The 15,803-nt window shown below is 39.9% G+C and overlaps 1 protein-coding gene across 1 annotated transcript in view; it reads left to right on the forward strand.

Annotated features, from left to right (window-relative positions):
- The first annotated feature begins 260 nt into the window (after positions 1–260).
- rcor1 (REST corepressor 1) overlaps positions 261–15,803 on the forward strand; it is a 19,542-nt gene continuing 3,999 nt past the window's right edge. Inside the window, exons 1-10 of the mRNA XM_077539320.1 lie at positions 261–734; positions 829–888; positions 3,679–3,759; positions 3,869–3,921; positions 4,690–4,851; positions 4,931–5,049; positions 5,121–5,190; positions 13,353–13,403; positions 14,975–15,124; positions 15,210–15,287. Coding sequence (XP_077395446.1) covers positions 551–734; positions 829–888; positions 3,679–3,759; positions 3,869–3,921; positions 4,690–4,851; positions 4,931–5,049; positions 5,121–5,190; positions 13,353–13,403; positions 14,975–15,124; positions 15,210–15,287 — 1,008 coding nt within the window. The 5' untranslated portion in view covers positions 261–550. The remainder of the gene's footprint in view (positions 735–828; positions 889–3,678; positions 3,760–3,868; positions 3,922–4,689; positions 4,852–4,930; positions 5,050–5,120; positions 5,191–13,352; positions 13,404–14,974; positions 15,125–15,209; positions 15,288–15,803) is intronic.

Here is a 15,803-nt window from a genome sequence, read left to right on the forward strand (position 1 = left end):
AGCAAGTGAATATGTAGCTTTCATGAAATGTGCCTCGTAGATAGACGCCTTTATGGGAGTATGTAGAAAAAATAAATAAATTAGTGTATTATAAGTATTGAGCAGTAAAACAGAAACCCCGGTCTAGATTAACATAAAAAAAAGATTAATTATTATCTATTTTACATAATATTCTACTACTGTAGTTCTTTTTCACGTGTTTCTCGACGACTACATCTTCTTCTTCTACTACTTATTCAAGCTGCTCTCTGTCCCAACTTCCGGAATCGTGCCTTCCTCCATTTAGCTCGCTTTATCTTATCCTTGCTGTTGTTGCTAGGAAAAAAAAACTATTATTTTCAACATTCCTGTATCTATTAAAACTGAAACAAAACTTTAATTTGAGCTCAGCTTCAACTACAAATTCTTCTTCGTCTACTTCCGGTCCCAACTTGAGTTACTCTCTCGCTCACTTTTTTTTTTTTTTTTTGGGTGAAGCCTTCCTGTTGTGGCGAGTAGTTGGCGTTCCAGTCGGCCCTTGCTTCTTCCGGGCGTCGCTCACGTTCGGCCGATGGCGCCCATGTTCGACCGAAACGCGGAGGCGGGGGAGGCGGCAGCGGCGGCGGGCAAGAGGCGAGGTCGCGGCCCCGGAGCGGCGGTCAGCATCGGCGGGAAGAGTGTGTCCGGTAATGGAAGCAGCGGCCGAGGCTGCTGGGAAGATGGAAGTTCAGGCTCGAGTAGTGACGACGAGAACGGTGGGTAGCCTCGGTCCGAGTTCGCCTAAAAAAAAAAAAAAACTTCCTCACCCTAATTTTAATTTGCTTGTGTTTGCGCATTGGGGCTGCACAGGTGGAGGTGGAATGCGCGTCGGGACGCAATATCAAGCCGTGGTTCCGGACTTTGACCCGGGTAAGTAAACTTAAACGCTCGGATGCGGTAGCCTCGAACAACCCGCGCACACAAACACACATACGTAGAAAACATTTCGTCGTAGCAGTTTTCAATAGTTCGCTAACTACTCTACGGTACTGCAACTACAAATATATACTGGTAATTGCTGAATTTAAAAAAAAAAAGAAAAGAAACGAAGTGAATATTTTGCGGTTTCCGGCAACTCGCCATCAAGTGCTATTTAGCCGCGAATCTCGCTAGAACTACAAGTACAAATTCTGCAAAAGTGAATGTACCGGTATACTAGCTATTATCTAACTAGAGTTAGGCCGGTAATACCGATAAAAGCCTTATGCACTGTAAATAATAATAATAATAATAATAATAATAATAATAATAATAATAATAATAAAAGTGTACAATTTACTTAAAACCTAGTAACGTTTTTTGTTAACATTAAGTAATAACATAACATAATAACTTTAATTTTAACATTTTAAAACATTTTGTGTTTCAACTTTTTGAACCGCATAATTTCTGAGGAATATTAATATTGATATAATTTGATTTAATATTTAAGTCATTTTATTTATTTACTTTTTCAATGTTACACAAAAAAAATTGTCATGGTTTATAAAATAAAACAATTGCCGATGTAACTGACTGACATGTTGCATGACAAAATGTTTAAGAAAGACACTAATTTGTCGACAGAAAGAGGTCTCTGTTAAAAGCCTGGTTCACACGGCAAGATTTTAAAATTGTCGGCCGATTTCCAATCTTTGACAGACACCACACGTGAAGAGAAAAAATCACGGAAGTTCCAGTTTTGAACGTACCGTGCGTGGTGTGCGGCCACACTGCACAATCAACACACTCCACACGAGCCGAGTTCATTCAAGAATGTGACGGGAAGTCTCGCAAAACCTCTCGAGATTAAACGTGGCTTCCGAGTCGTCAACATGAGTGGATCTTGGTTTTCAACCGAAAAAGCGGCATAAAAAGAAAAGGTGTTGTTTAAAGGAGTGTAAATAGGCACTGGCGAGACATCGCTTGTCCTCCGCTCGGTGCTGGCGGCGTGCGTTGGCGTCCCACCCAGAGACTACGTTTATTTGTGGAGAATGTGTGTGCGTGTGTATAAAAAAAAAAAATACAAATAATTAAAAAAATAAAATGACTGTTATAGCGCGAGCACAGGCTTTCTGCTGCGTCATGACTGTTTTGATTTTGGATTCCCCACCGGCTTCCTCGCTGGCTCGTTTGGCTGCACGTCACTGTCAATCTGCTGCGCAGAGCGAAATCGGGCCAAAAAATCCAACATGTTGGATATGCCCGATTTCAAGTCTGGGGTCCTTCCGAGCGCCGCTATCGGGAGGCGCCGTGTGTGGTGACAACACACACAGCAGGATTATCTGTGAAGATTATCGCTTGCGTCTCGGCGCGTCCTTACGATTGTCGGGAGGGGAAATTTGGGGCTAAAATCGGGCCAATTCTCCTGTCGTGTGAACCAGGCCTAAGAAGACATTTGTATTTAAAAAAACAACAACACTAAAGTACTCGGTGTGAAGAAGATTCCAGTTTGGATATTGTGTTTCAGTGATGATACAAAAAGAAACGATTTTCTCATTGGAAAAACAAAACAAAACATCAATTTATGTCTTGAGTAGTTTTATCGTGGATTTATTACATGACCAATATATCGATCATCGCGGTATTGTCATATCGTGAGATAATCGTTATCGGGAACCTTGTATGGCATATCGTATCGTAGGGCTGCACAATATTGGAAAAACATGCGATATAGTTGCTGAATATAGCGATATCCATATTATTGCAATATTTAACATGTACCTAAAGAAATGACATTTTTATTATCTAATGAAAGAATTACATATTTTTTTTCATGCGGCAAAATAATCAAACTCAATGTATTCTTAGATAATTGTAATTACCGCTCGCTAATGTTCAACTATTGGATGGCAGTGCACATTTTCGTTAAATACTCTGTGTTCCAACTAGGGGTGTTAAAAAAAAATCGATTCGGCAATATATCGCGATACTACAGCACGCAATTCTCAAATCGATTCAATAGGCAGCCGAATCGATTTTTTTAACATCCATTTTTGATGGAAAAATATTCAACAAAACGTCTTAATTTCACACCTTAAGCATGGAAGAATGTTATATTAATGGAACATTATGCCTTAATATTTTATTTCAACGCTGTTCAAACATGAAAAATGTTACAACCTGTTTGTTAAATACAGTAGCTTACAGTTCTAAGACTGAAGTTTCAGATAAGTAAATAATACATTTTCATACAAATTTTACAGTGTACATGTACAAGTTTACTGAATGGTATTTTCTAAATTTGAGTAAAAAAATCGCAACAATCGACTTATAAATTCGTATCGGGAATCGAATAGTGACCTATGAATCGTGATACGGATCGAATCATCAGGTACTAGGCATCTCGAATTCAAGGTGCATTATGGGGAGCGGCGTGGTGCATTGTGGGTAGGCGAAACTACCGAACGGTCATTGAAAATGAATTGGATCCGATGGAATCGGCTCTGATAGAAACGTTTCAACGGCTGGAAAGTTTCTGTTTTTTATTAGTATGCATAGCATGAGGTTTACTGATATCGGGGAAGTTGACTTGCAAGCTTTATAGTGTACAGTTAGGCAAAGATTGTCACCACTCTAATCTCCGCCATTCAAATTGATAGGGTAGTTGGTAGCCTTGTTTTTTTCCCCTCGCGCATGCGCAAACTTAATGCACACTTCGCTTATTGCATGTTTTGTCAGAGGTGGCGAAGGCATGTCAGCTGTCCCATAGCGTGGGCATGTTGGTGTGGAGTCCCAGTAACAGCGTGCAGCAGAGTCAACGTAAGGAACACAAAAACACTTTGTCATGTCGTTGTTGAACGAGCACTTTTGTAACACCATTCAACGCCAGTCCATCCTAATAAGTTTATTTTAATTTTTTTTCTTCCAGTGGATGAATACATCACCATCGCGAAAGACAAACACGGATACAACATGGAGCAGGTTTGTCTGGGCCAAAAATACTATATGTATGTGTGTTAATGTTGGTATTTAATCAGGAAAAAAAAAAAGATTGAACAATAAAACCCTTTTCTACTTCCATTGTGCGGAAGTGTTGTTCATATGCCATAGATGCTCTTCGCTGCCCCCTATAGTCTGGGAGAATATCAGCATCACGGTCCAGTTGATATTTTTGCTTGTGTGTCCTTTTGATTTCAAGTGCATTTTTGTTTGTCTATTTTATATATTGTTTTTGATTATTTATTTGGGATACTTTCGTATTATATGATTTTAAATATTCTCAAGAAATAAGCGGTTATCTTTTAAAGGGTATAATTGCATTATTATAATACATTATTGTTATATTTTAAAAAACACAATACAACTGTTTATCGCAATATTTTGTGGTGCATTTATCAAGCAGAATTTGTTATTGTGACTTGACTTATCAGCGGATTTCTTTATTATCCGGTTTATCTGTATGACGTCAAATTGGTCGCTAATTATCGGCCACCGATATTATCATGCATCCCTATTGATCCTGGCTGAAAATGATAAAATAATTGCCAGACTAATTGATTACTGAAGTGATCATTAATTGCAGTTGCTGCTTTCCCTTTCATACGTTTATATTTGTGAGTCAACGGTTCATGAAAATGAATATAAATGAATGAATGAATAATAATGTGAGTGAAGCGTTTGCGTTCATTTTTGCTTGAGCTTGCGTGGCGTCGTCGTTGTTGTTGACGGTGTTGTTGTCGTTGTTTTTAGGCGCTGGGCATGCTGTTTTGGCACCAGCACGATGTGGAGAAGTCGTTGGCCGACCTGCCCAACTTCACGCCGTTCCCCGACGAGTGGACGGTGGAGGACCGCGTCCTGTTCGAGCAGGCCTTCAGCTTCCACGGCAAGAGCTTCCACCGCATCCAGCAGATGGTTTGGTCGTCCTCGGCCCCGGCAGCAACTTCCTCTGTCCGGAACCACTCAGCATTCCCCCGTTTTGTTTTGATTTCAGCTGCCCGACAAGTCCATGGCCAGCCTGGTCCGCTTTTACTACTCGTGGAAGAAAAGTCGCAACCGAAGCAGCCTGATGGAGCGGCAGAGCCGCAAAGTCAAGCGAGAGAGAGACGACAGGTGAGCGAGCGCGCAACACCTTTGAGCGCCATCGGACCGTATATGAAAAAGCGTGCGTGTATGCGTTTCAGCGACGACGAAAGTCCGGAAAATGCCGCCAGCGATCCCGAGACCAATCACGTTAAAGAAGAAAGCAAGGAGGTGGGCTCTTCCACACGCAACAAACATGTCTCCACACCCTCACGTGCACGGTTATTTTTTATAGTTTTGGAATTTTTCATTTGAGTTACTTTTGATTTCGTCTTGAGTTGTAAAGTTTGGTGAATTTTCGTTCACGTTTAGTGTCTCAAAAATGCAATTGTTTGCGGAGAAGAATGATCACAACAAAAAGAAGTAGAAGAAGAAGAAGAAGACGTTTTCTTTCAGGAACAATAGGGACCTCACAGCGGTCGCTGCTCGGGCCCTAACTAGAGCTGCGAGCAGCTATAAAGGGCCCTCGTAACCCGGGCCACGTTGGGGTACTTGCATGTCGGTGTACTGGCACATCGGGGTACTGTTACATAGGACAAGGAACAAAGTAAATGTTCTTGCCATGCCTTGTGTGTGCAAAGTTTCATTAAAAGGCCAAATATGATGCGCAATTAACAAAATAAAATCAAAATGGCGGACTTTGTTTGGTTTGGCACATGGCTATAGAATACTTTTTGTAGGTATTAGGCTGATAGATCCCAAAATTCACAAATCTAGTTGAGTCACATAATCGGAAATACTTCATAAACATGTCTAGAGGGCGCTATTGAGCCATTTATTGCACTGTTTTTCTATTCGTTCGTATCACTGCGCAGCGCCCCGCATACAACTGATAGACGCGCACTAATCTATAAGTTGTCTTTTCGAAGGTGGAAGGCGTGCGGATAAGCTGTCTGCAGCGCGTCGATCAGCTGTCAACAGGGCGCCGCGCAGTGATACGAACGAACAGAAAAATAGTGCCCGGCGGTAATGACGTCTGACTTTTTTCAGAAAGGAATTTAGTGATGCAAATGTATCACTCTTTTGAACACCAATTGTTTTTAGAAGAAAAACGCTTTATTTCTGTGACCCAAGTCAACTTGCCGGGCTAACTGTCCTCTCGACCAACACCGGACCAGAACTCGTGTCACAGAACGCTGTCAGGCGTAAGTCAGTGCTGATCGCACACACTGGAGGTGAGGATGAAATTGAGATTCATGTCAAACAATCCAAACTATCCCTTTAAGGTGTGAACTCCAACCATAAGTTAGACGTTTTGTTGAATATTTTTCCATCAAAAATGGATGTTTAAAATCGATTCGGCTACCTATTGAATCGATTCGAGAATTGCGTGCTGTAATATAGCGATATATTGCCGAATCGATTTTTTTTAATTTTATTTTTTTCAACACCCCTACTTTTTAATCAACTTTTTTTTTTTTTAGCTCAGTGGCCACATGGAGGACAATATACTGTATTCCTAAATTGCCCGGACTGATAACATTTATGGTATATAGCTGAAATACAATTGGCATCAGTTATAGACATATTTTTGCAATTTGCAGGACAGCCCTAAATAGCAAGGCTCAACTGTAAATACATTTTCCCTAAGAATAACTCACATGCAAATGGAACGCGGCAACACTGCCCATATGAGTTCCGAGCGCGTTATATCTACCCGTCTTCCATATTTCCAGAATGTATTGTGACATAATTAATGACGTTATAGTACGTTAATCCATACCATGTGTTTGTGTTACCAGTAGCTGAATGAGTGTCATATTCAGCACATTTATGTTGGTCTGTATCCCCCCCCCTCCCCGCTAATTCTTACTAAGAAGTAAACAAACACAACATTTTATACTTATTCTGCGTGTATCTGGACACACCATGCCAAATGTTACACTTAAATAACCATTTATGTACTTGTCGTATCCTTAGTTTTATATATAATTTCATCACACATTAATCCTAAAACATTGCTTTTTGAGCCCTCGGATTCAACAATACAAATTTTGACTTTCTTATTACTTTGCTGACCCAAGCTCTAGTATTTAATAACAGGCAATAAATATTAATAGAAGATTACCGTCAAATATTACCTCTGTAATGGCCATATACAGTACATAACTTAATATATAACATGCATTTGTGTTAAAGCTACTATATGGAGGCTTTGAAATTTCAAATCGCTACTGCCACCTGTGGCCAAAAACAAACTGCACGCTCGTACATGCTGCGTGCACGACCTCATTACTGAAGACTCAGAGGCTGGACTCTTCATATCCAATTAACTATGTTAACTTTAACCAGCTGTTAACTTGCTGTTAAAGTTAACACACCTAAGGACCACCACTATCTTTTGAACAGTGTAGTTAAACTCTGGGTTGGTGGCTAATGATGCCCGTTGAGCGCAAGAAAAGGAGAGTCTTATCGAGGGCTTGACTTTGACATTGCCGATTATTCTGATGAAAAGTTACGCACACGCTATGCCAATTAGCAGTAATGCAATGCCAAGTCTCATGCTGAGTCAAAAGAGAAAGAATAAAAATGTGTTTTTTTAAAGATAAGTTCTAAAAATGGACCGAGAGGGAGTTTGCCCAACATTTAGTGTTAGGTGTCTCCAAAGAAAGCTTACTTGCAATGTTTCTTGTTTGCGTTCACATCAATAATCAAACAACAATGAATGGCTGCTAATTATTTCATTAAATATAATACGGTAATATGTTTTTTATTCATTTTAATTTAAAACTAATTACAAATATTAGTAATAATTACAAATAGATTAAAAATACACACATTAGATGTAAATACAAATACAAGACACGTAATTCAAAACTATTCTATCAAAATAGTACACAAAAAAATACTAATCAGTCAAAAATACAAATATTTTAGACAATCAGACAAAAGCATACAATATTATGAAACACAAATATTGGCAAAAAAATATAAAAATATTACACAAAATATTCACTGAAAATAAACACAGTAGAACAAATAATTATAATGAATTAAAAAAAAGAAAATAAAAAACAAGAAATTATTTCACAAAAACTCCTTAATTGCTTCAACCATTGATTGTTTTCTTCGTCAGCAGAAAACTTCCTGCTTCTGTTTTTTTTTTTTTTTTTTTTTTTCTCAAGTGCCAGGGGTCGTTTGGATAGTATCCATTCCACTTTCTTTCGCCGACCCGGAAGTAATCAAAAAGAGGAATTGTGGGCTATATCGGTGCTAACCAGTGACGTAAATGGCACGGTTAACTTTGACGGTGCCGTTAACAAACAGCATAAGTACCGTATTTTTCGGATTATACGCCGCTCCGGATTATAAATCGAACCGGCCAAAAAAATGCATAATTAAGAAGGAAAAAACATATAAGTCGGACTGGAGTATAAGTCGCATTTTTGGGGGAAATTTATTTGGTAAAATCCAACACCAAAAACTTGAAAGGCAATTTAAAATAAAAATAAAAGCGAGAACAACAGGCTGAATAAGTGTACGGTATACTAACGTTACATGACTGACATGCCTGGTAATGTCAGTAACGACGTAACATATTAAGAGTTTGTAGCGAGCAGTGACGTGAGTCGGAGGCGGAGTGTTGAAGCACAGAGCCAAAGGCTGGCGTTTTATTGACATCACCTTCTGAGGTCTTAACAGCAACTCCCCACTCACCTAGAAGCTAACAGGCTAACTCCCCTTTTCCACATAACAAAACCTTCTCACCCGAAACTCTCCCTTCGTCCCAACGTTCCGTGGGAGAATTATGTTCCCATCACTACAACTTATTCATATAACTCTAGCATAAAGAACATGCTAACAAGTTTACCAAACTATCTGTTTCACTCCAAATCACTAAATCCAATGAAATCTTCATTCTCGGTGTCACTTTTAAACAACTCCCCCAACTCGGAAGGTAGACGATGCGCTCTTCCTTTTTTTTTTTTTTTGTCTGTGCGTTTGCGTGCGTGCGTGCGTGCGTGCGTGTGCGTGCAAATACGTATAAATTTATACTCATTAATTCACCTAAAGCCTTATAAATATCCCATTACCCTTCGCCTTAACCAGGTACTTCAGAATCTTGCCAGAGTTGTGAAGTTTAAATGGTCAGGAGACCAGAGAAAAGGTCAGAAAAAAAAATAGAGAAAAGAAAGATAAATCAAAGTGAAATCCAGCACCGACCAAACACTTCCTGCCTTCCCCATGATTACAAAATCAAAGTCTTACGCCAACCCCGGAAGCCTCTAAATTCCAGCAAATTTAGCGAGATCTCAAGAGACCAGAGGAAAAACTAAAGAGAGGAAGGAGGGAAGGATCGATAAGGCAGAGTGAGATCCATAGAAGCCAGTACATCCAATCCATCAAAGTGAAATCCAGCACCAACAAAACCCCTCCTGCGTGGTTACAAAACCAGAGTCTTATGCCAACCCCAGAAACCTCAAACTTCCAATAAATTGAGATCTCAAGTGACCAGAGGAAAAACTAAAGAGAGGAAGGAGGGAAGGATAGACGATGCGCTCTTCTACCGGCAGCGTTGAACTTAACACAGACCTAGAGCGCCCTCTTGTGGTTTAGTGTGAAAATAACATGTGAAATGATATAATAATGTGATAATTTCACACATAAGTCGCACCAGAGTATAAGTCGCACCCCCGGCCAAACTATGAAAAAAACTGCGATTTATAATCCCAAAAATACGGTAACCATGTTTTGAACAACGCATATTTAACAGCCGGTTAGTTAACCGGTGGTTAGGGGTTTTAAACAGTGGTTAGAATAACCGAGAATTGAACAACCGGGCCCAGCAGTTTTTCTGTCCTAGGACGCTTTTACCCTCAGGTTCAAGTGTTGGCAGGGTTATTTAATGTGTCCTGTTACGACGGTTTACAATACCTAGGCCTGCTCATGTGCTTTTTTTTTCCTTTTAGATCAGGGGTGTCAAACTCATGTTCGGTCAGGGGCCACATGGAGGAAAATATATTACCAAGTGGGCCGGATCGGTAAAATAATGGTATATAACTTATGCCGTCAATTATACGCAGATTTTCGCTAATTGTGGGCTAGCACAACTGTAATCATACTGTTCCAAAAAATAACATGAATGCAAATGTAATGCGGCAACACTTTGCCTGTATGTGTTCTGGATGTGTTAAATCTACCTGTTTTGCATATATATTGTTCCCAGAATGTATTGTGTGTGTGGCGCAGTTAACGCATTCACTCGCCGCCATTTTGACTGAAGTAACCCCCTTCGCTCCCAGCTGTTTTCCTGAATTTTGACAGATTTTTGCAATGGCCACAGAATATTGTGTTCTATTGTTATAAAAATATGGAACCTACCAAAAGAAAGATTAATCTCTTCTTTCATCAGGAAAAAAAAGTATATTTCTATCTGTTTCCGTTTTGCAGCAATTAGTATTAGAATATCGCTAAGTTTTATCATGATTCACAAATCTGTTTAAAACTGTGGGGGAAACAGCTTGTTGCAACAGGGCCCTGGTTAATCTCTTATACTCTGCTGCCACCTGCTAGCCGTTTTTGTAATAACTACCATTGTTCAACAGTTCTCTTCAGTTCAGAGGCTGCATCAAAGCCTTCTGTATGTTCTACCATTAAAAAAAAACCCAAAAAAAAACGTATAAATACGTCTTTGGGACACTGTTAATATTTAAAATAGAACATATTTATACGTTTTGGGGAGAAAATGAATTAATGATGTTATAAGGATATTAATCCTTGTCATATCTATTGTGTTACAGTAATTAATTTGTGTCGTATTTAACATGTTTATGTTGGTCTATGATTAAAATAAAATAAAATAAATAAACAAACCGTAACTTTAAGTTGTGTGTAAAATAATGAAATCCAGGACGATTCCCCGTACAAGTTGCACTGCTCATCTGAGGACTGCTTGTGAAATTATAATTTCAATATGTTTTGATTTTGGCCAGCTGATTAATTGGTCCAACATTACAAATTATTTTTTTGCTTTCCAAAATCATCTCGTGGGCCGGGTTAAACCCCTTTGCAGGCCTGACCCGGCCCACGGGCCATATGTATGGCACCCCTGTTTTAGATGATATCATTGGTTAGCCTGCTTCAAAGCCACCCTTTGTAATAACTGTCACCCACATTGACTGTTTGCTGGACCCTATAAAACTATCACAATACTTCACTGTGTCATGAATACATATGTGTTGCACAGCGACACCACATGAAGAGTTATGGAAATCTTTTTATTTGGTCGCACACCATCTCTGTGACATGTAATGTCTTCAAATAAACACAATGCTGGTTTGGAGAGTCTAAACATGAGTGACACTTCATGAAACTTTGCACACACATCAGCCTAGCTAAATTTCATACCTATCGGCCTAAGGCCTACAAAAAAAAAGTTTTCTGTAGCCATATAGTAAACATAACAGAAAGTCAAGCCCTTTTGATTTGATTTTGGGAGTTGCACATCATTTTTGGCCTTGAACTGAAACTTTCCACACACAAGGCATGGCCAATCATTTCAATTTTCCACGGTCCTTGTCTATGTAACAGTACCCCAACGTACAAGTACCCCGACTTGCATATACCCCAACGTGGCACGGGTTGCGAGGGCACTTTATAGCTGCTCGCAGCTCGAGTTAAATTAGTTACTTAAAAAAAAAATAAAAAATTAAAACGGTGCAAATCTATAAATAAAAAAACAACTCACAAATTAGTATTAATATTGTTTTTTTTGTTTTTTTTTTGTTTTTTTACGATTATGCTGATTTGTTTAATTGTGGAATGTAGAAATTGTAATTGAATTTCGATTCATTGCACAGCCCTATGCCCTGCGATTGGCTGGCAACCAGTCCAGGGTGTCCCCCGCCTACTGCCCAGAGCCAGCTGAGATAGGCGATAGATTCATGTCCAAGGGGAGGGGTGAGTTGGGGCGGGGAGCCATCAGAGGGGATGGACTGCAGTGCCTGGCAGCGCTGTGGTCCCCCCCATCTGTGTCCCTGCCCCACCACTTTGTCCCTCCTTTTTTTTGGGGGGGGGGGATGCGGGTGTGTCGGTGTAGGGGGCTTGTTTGGGGGGGTGGAGGTATTTTGGGTGTTGGGGGTCGGGGTGTGTTCGGGGGCCGGGGGTGGTGGGGCCTGGGTAGTGGTGGGTGGCGGGTTTGGGTGGGGTGCGGGGGGGTCGTGGGGGGATGGGGGCTGGGGACCGGTGGGGCGCTGTGGGGGCCCGCTGGGCCTCGTTCTGCGGCCTTGGGCTCGGGGGTGTGGGCCGGGGCTGGGGCGGGGGTGTTCCGGGCGTCTGGGTCGGCTCGCCGACCGGTGTCCGCTCGGGTGGCTTGGGGGTGGCCTTGGTGCTGCCGCGGCCTGGGGGTTTCGGGGGGGGGGTGCTCGCTTTGCTGGACCGCGGTTGACGGCTTTCTTTCTTTGGTGGTGGTCCTTATGCATGCCAGATCCGTCGCACCAGCATCTACTGAAACTCAACAGAAGTAGCCTCTCCCCTCCCACAGCCCCTTGAATCCCCCTTGGGTGCTGGTGTCTGTGGATCTCACTTTGCTTTATCTATCCTTCCCTCCTTCCTCTTTTTAGTTTTTCCTCTGGTCACTTGAGATCTCAATTTATTGGAAGTTTGAGGCTTCTGGGGTTGGCATAAGACTCTGGTTTTGTAACCACGCAGGAGGGGTTTTGTTGGTGCTGGATTTCACTTTGATGGATTGGATGTACTGGCTTCTATGGATCTCACTCTGCCTTATCGATCCTTCCCTCCTTCCTCTCTTTAGTTTTTCCTCTGGTCTCTTGAGATCTCGCTAAATTTGCTGGAATTTAGAGGCTTCCGGGGTTGGCGTAAGACTTTGATTTTGTAATCATGGGGAAGGCAGGAAGTGTTTGGTCGGTGCTGGATTTCACTTTGATTTATCTTTCTTTTCTCTTTATTTTTTTTTCTGACCTTTTCTCTGGTCTCCTGACCATTTAAACTTCACGACTCTGGCAAGATTCTGAAGTACCTGGTTAAGGCGAAGGGTAATGGGATATTTATAAGGCTTTAGGTGAATTAATGAGTATAAATGTATATGTATTTGCACGCACGCACGCACGCACGCAAACGCACACACGCAAACGCACGCACACACACAAAAAAAAAAGCTGAGATAGGCGCCAGCACACCCCGCGACCCTTGTGAGGAATAAGTGGTCAAGAAAATGGATGGATGGATGCACAGCCCTACTTTTTCGTTTTTATTTTATTTCATTAACGAAATTGTGTTTCTGAATTATATATATTTTTTCGTTAGTTTTAGTTGACTAAAGTAACCTTGCTCACGTGTTTATCATACGTGTGCCTCGTCGTACGTGCTTTCAGGTGGCGTCCGGAACGGAGCCGGCCGAGGCTAAAACTGCTGCTGGTCTCAAAGTAAGAACATGCACATACATATACGGCTGTTCAATTATGGAAAAAAAATATTCATCACCATTATTTTGGTCATAATTGAAATCACGATTAGGATGATGATCATTTATTTTTTGGTACAAAAATAGAAAATGTTTCAATGTAAAAATTATTAAAGACAAAAAAAAATATTTGAAACACTAATTATGCAAGTTCCTTTTGGTTGAAACAAAATTTAATAAATTAGTTATTTTGACATTTTAAAAAGATGCAAATGTATAGTTTTTAAACAACTCAAAATTAGTATTAATTTTTTATTTTATTTTTTTAACGATTATGCTGACTATGTAATTGTGGAGTGTAATTGAATTGTAGTTGAATTTCAATTAATTACACAGCCCCACACACATGTAAATACTCGATAATGTAAAATTGGACATTGTGAAAGTAACGTTGACGATATTAATGACGATAAATATTGCCCAGCCCAACCGATGCCCATTTTTGGCAGAAGAAAATACCAATATTAATCAAACAATTATTTTTAAAAATATAAAAATTATTAAGACAAAAAAAAAATTCTTTGTAACACTATAATTGTGCAAGTTCATTTTGGATAAACAAAATGTATTAAATTATTTTTAAAAAAAGGTGCACATTTAGAAATTTTAAACGACTGAACTCAAAATTAATATATATATTTTTTGCAATTATGCTGATTTTGTGATTGTGGAGTTTAATAATTGTAATTGTATTTCAATTTAATTTCACAGCCCCACACATATAAATACTCTATGTAAAATTGGACATTTGTGAAAGCAACGTTCATTTTCATTTCATGTCAACGTTGAAGATAATAATATCAATGACCAGTAATTATTGCCTACCCCAACCGATGTCCAATTTTGGCAGAAGAAAATATTGATTAATTTTAAAAATTATTAAGACAAAAATTTCTTTGTAACACTATAATTATGCAAGTCCCTTTTGGTTGAAATAAAATGTATTATTTCAAAATTTAAAAAAGGTGCAAATGTATAAATTCTAAACCACTCAACTTGAAATTTGTATTTTTTTTTTATTTTTATTTTTTTATTTTATTTATTTAATTTTTTTTACGATTATGCTGATTTTGTAATTGTGGAGTGTAATAATTGAAATTGTAGTTGAATTTTGATTAATTGCACAGCCCCACACATACAAATACTCGATAATGTAAAATTGGACATCGTGAAAGTAACGACGATAATATCTGACGATAAACATCGCCTACCCACACCCGATGCCTGTGTTTGGCAGACGAAAATACCGATTAATCAAACGATTAATTTTAAAAACATATAATGCATAAAATAACTTGTTACTTTCCGCACAATGCATTTTTACACAGATTTTCACCATTCGCAGGCCCATCCGGCCCCTTTGCCCCGTAAATAGTGACAGCCAACTGTAAATATATTGGGGTTTTTTTGTTTTTGTTTTTTTAATTCGTTTTGGGTTCCCAGAATGCATTGCATAACCCGGTTTGGGGAAAAAAAGTGTTTGTGTTTTTTGTTTTTTTTTGTCTTTTAAAATGTCCTCCCTCCTCGTGTCAGTCGTCAGGCGTGAAAGGCGCCCACCGGGCCAAGACCCGCCCCCCGAGAGGGATGTTCCTGAAGCAGGAGGACGTGGTCTCGCTGTCCACCTCGTGCGCTCACGGCATCCTGCGCCAGCTGGACGCTCAGCTGACCGCCGCCAAGCGACAGGTCGCCACGTCCCCGCTGTGCGTCCAAAATGGCCGTGTAAACGCGCGCGTAAATGTGTGTGTGTTTGTGTGCGCGTGCGTTTCAGGTCCAAAGCATCAAGCAGTCCAACAGCGCTCTCAAGGAGAAGCTGGGCTCTGGAGTGGACCAGTTCAGACAACCTGAGGTGAACGCTCAACGCTAAAATTGGGAAGAGAAAAAAAAAAAAAAAAAAATTGGAATGCAAAAAGTTTCAAGAGTATGATGGCCGTATAAATATATTTCTTTAGAGGGTGGGGGCAATATTCTGAGGAAAAAACTGGCAAATTTGCGACTTTCTAAAGTGGCAAATTTGTGAGGAAAAAAAACCTTAGAAACTTAGGAGAAATACAGTGTGAGACTACGACGGCGTATTAGGGCCACGTATAAATATATCTATATTTTTTCTTAGAGGGTGGGGGCAATATTCCGAGAAAAAAACTCACAAATTTGCGAGGTTCTAAAGTGGCAGATTAGTGAAGAAAGAAAACTCAGAAACTTACGAGAAATACACATAGTGTGAGACTACAACGGCGTATTTGAGCCACGTATAAATATATATTTTTTTTAGAGGGCGGGGGCAATATTCCGAGAAAAATTTGCCACTTTCTAAAATGGCAAATTTGCAAGAAATGAAACTCAGAAACTTACCAGAAATACACGT

The sequence above is a fragment of the Festucalex cinctus genome, chromosome 12 (assembly GCF_051991245.1).
Source record: "Festucalex cinctus isolate MCC-2025b chromosome 12, RoL_Fcin_1.0, whole genome shotgun sequence".
Classification (NCBI taxonomy): Eukaryota; Metazoa; Chordata; class Actinopteri; order Syngnathiformes; family Syngnathidae; genus Festucalex; species Festucalex cinctus.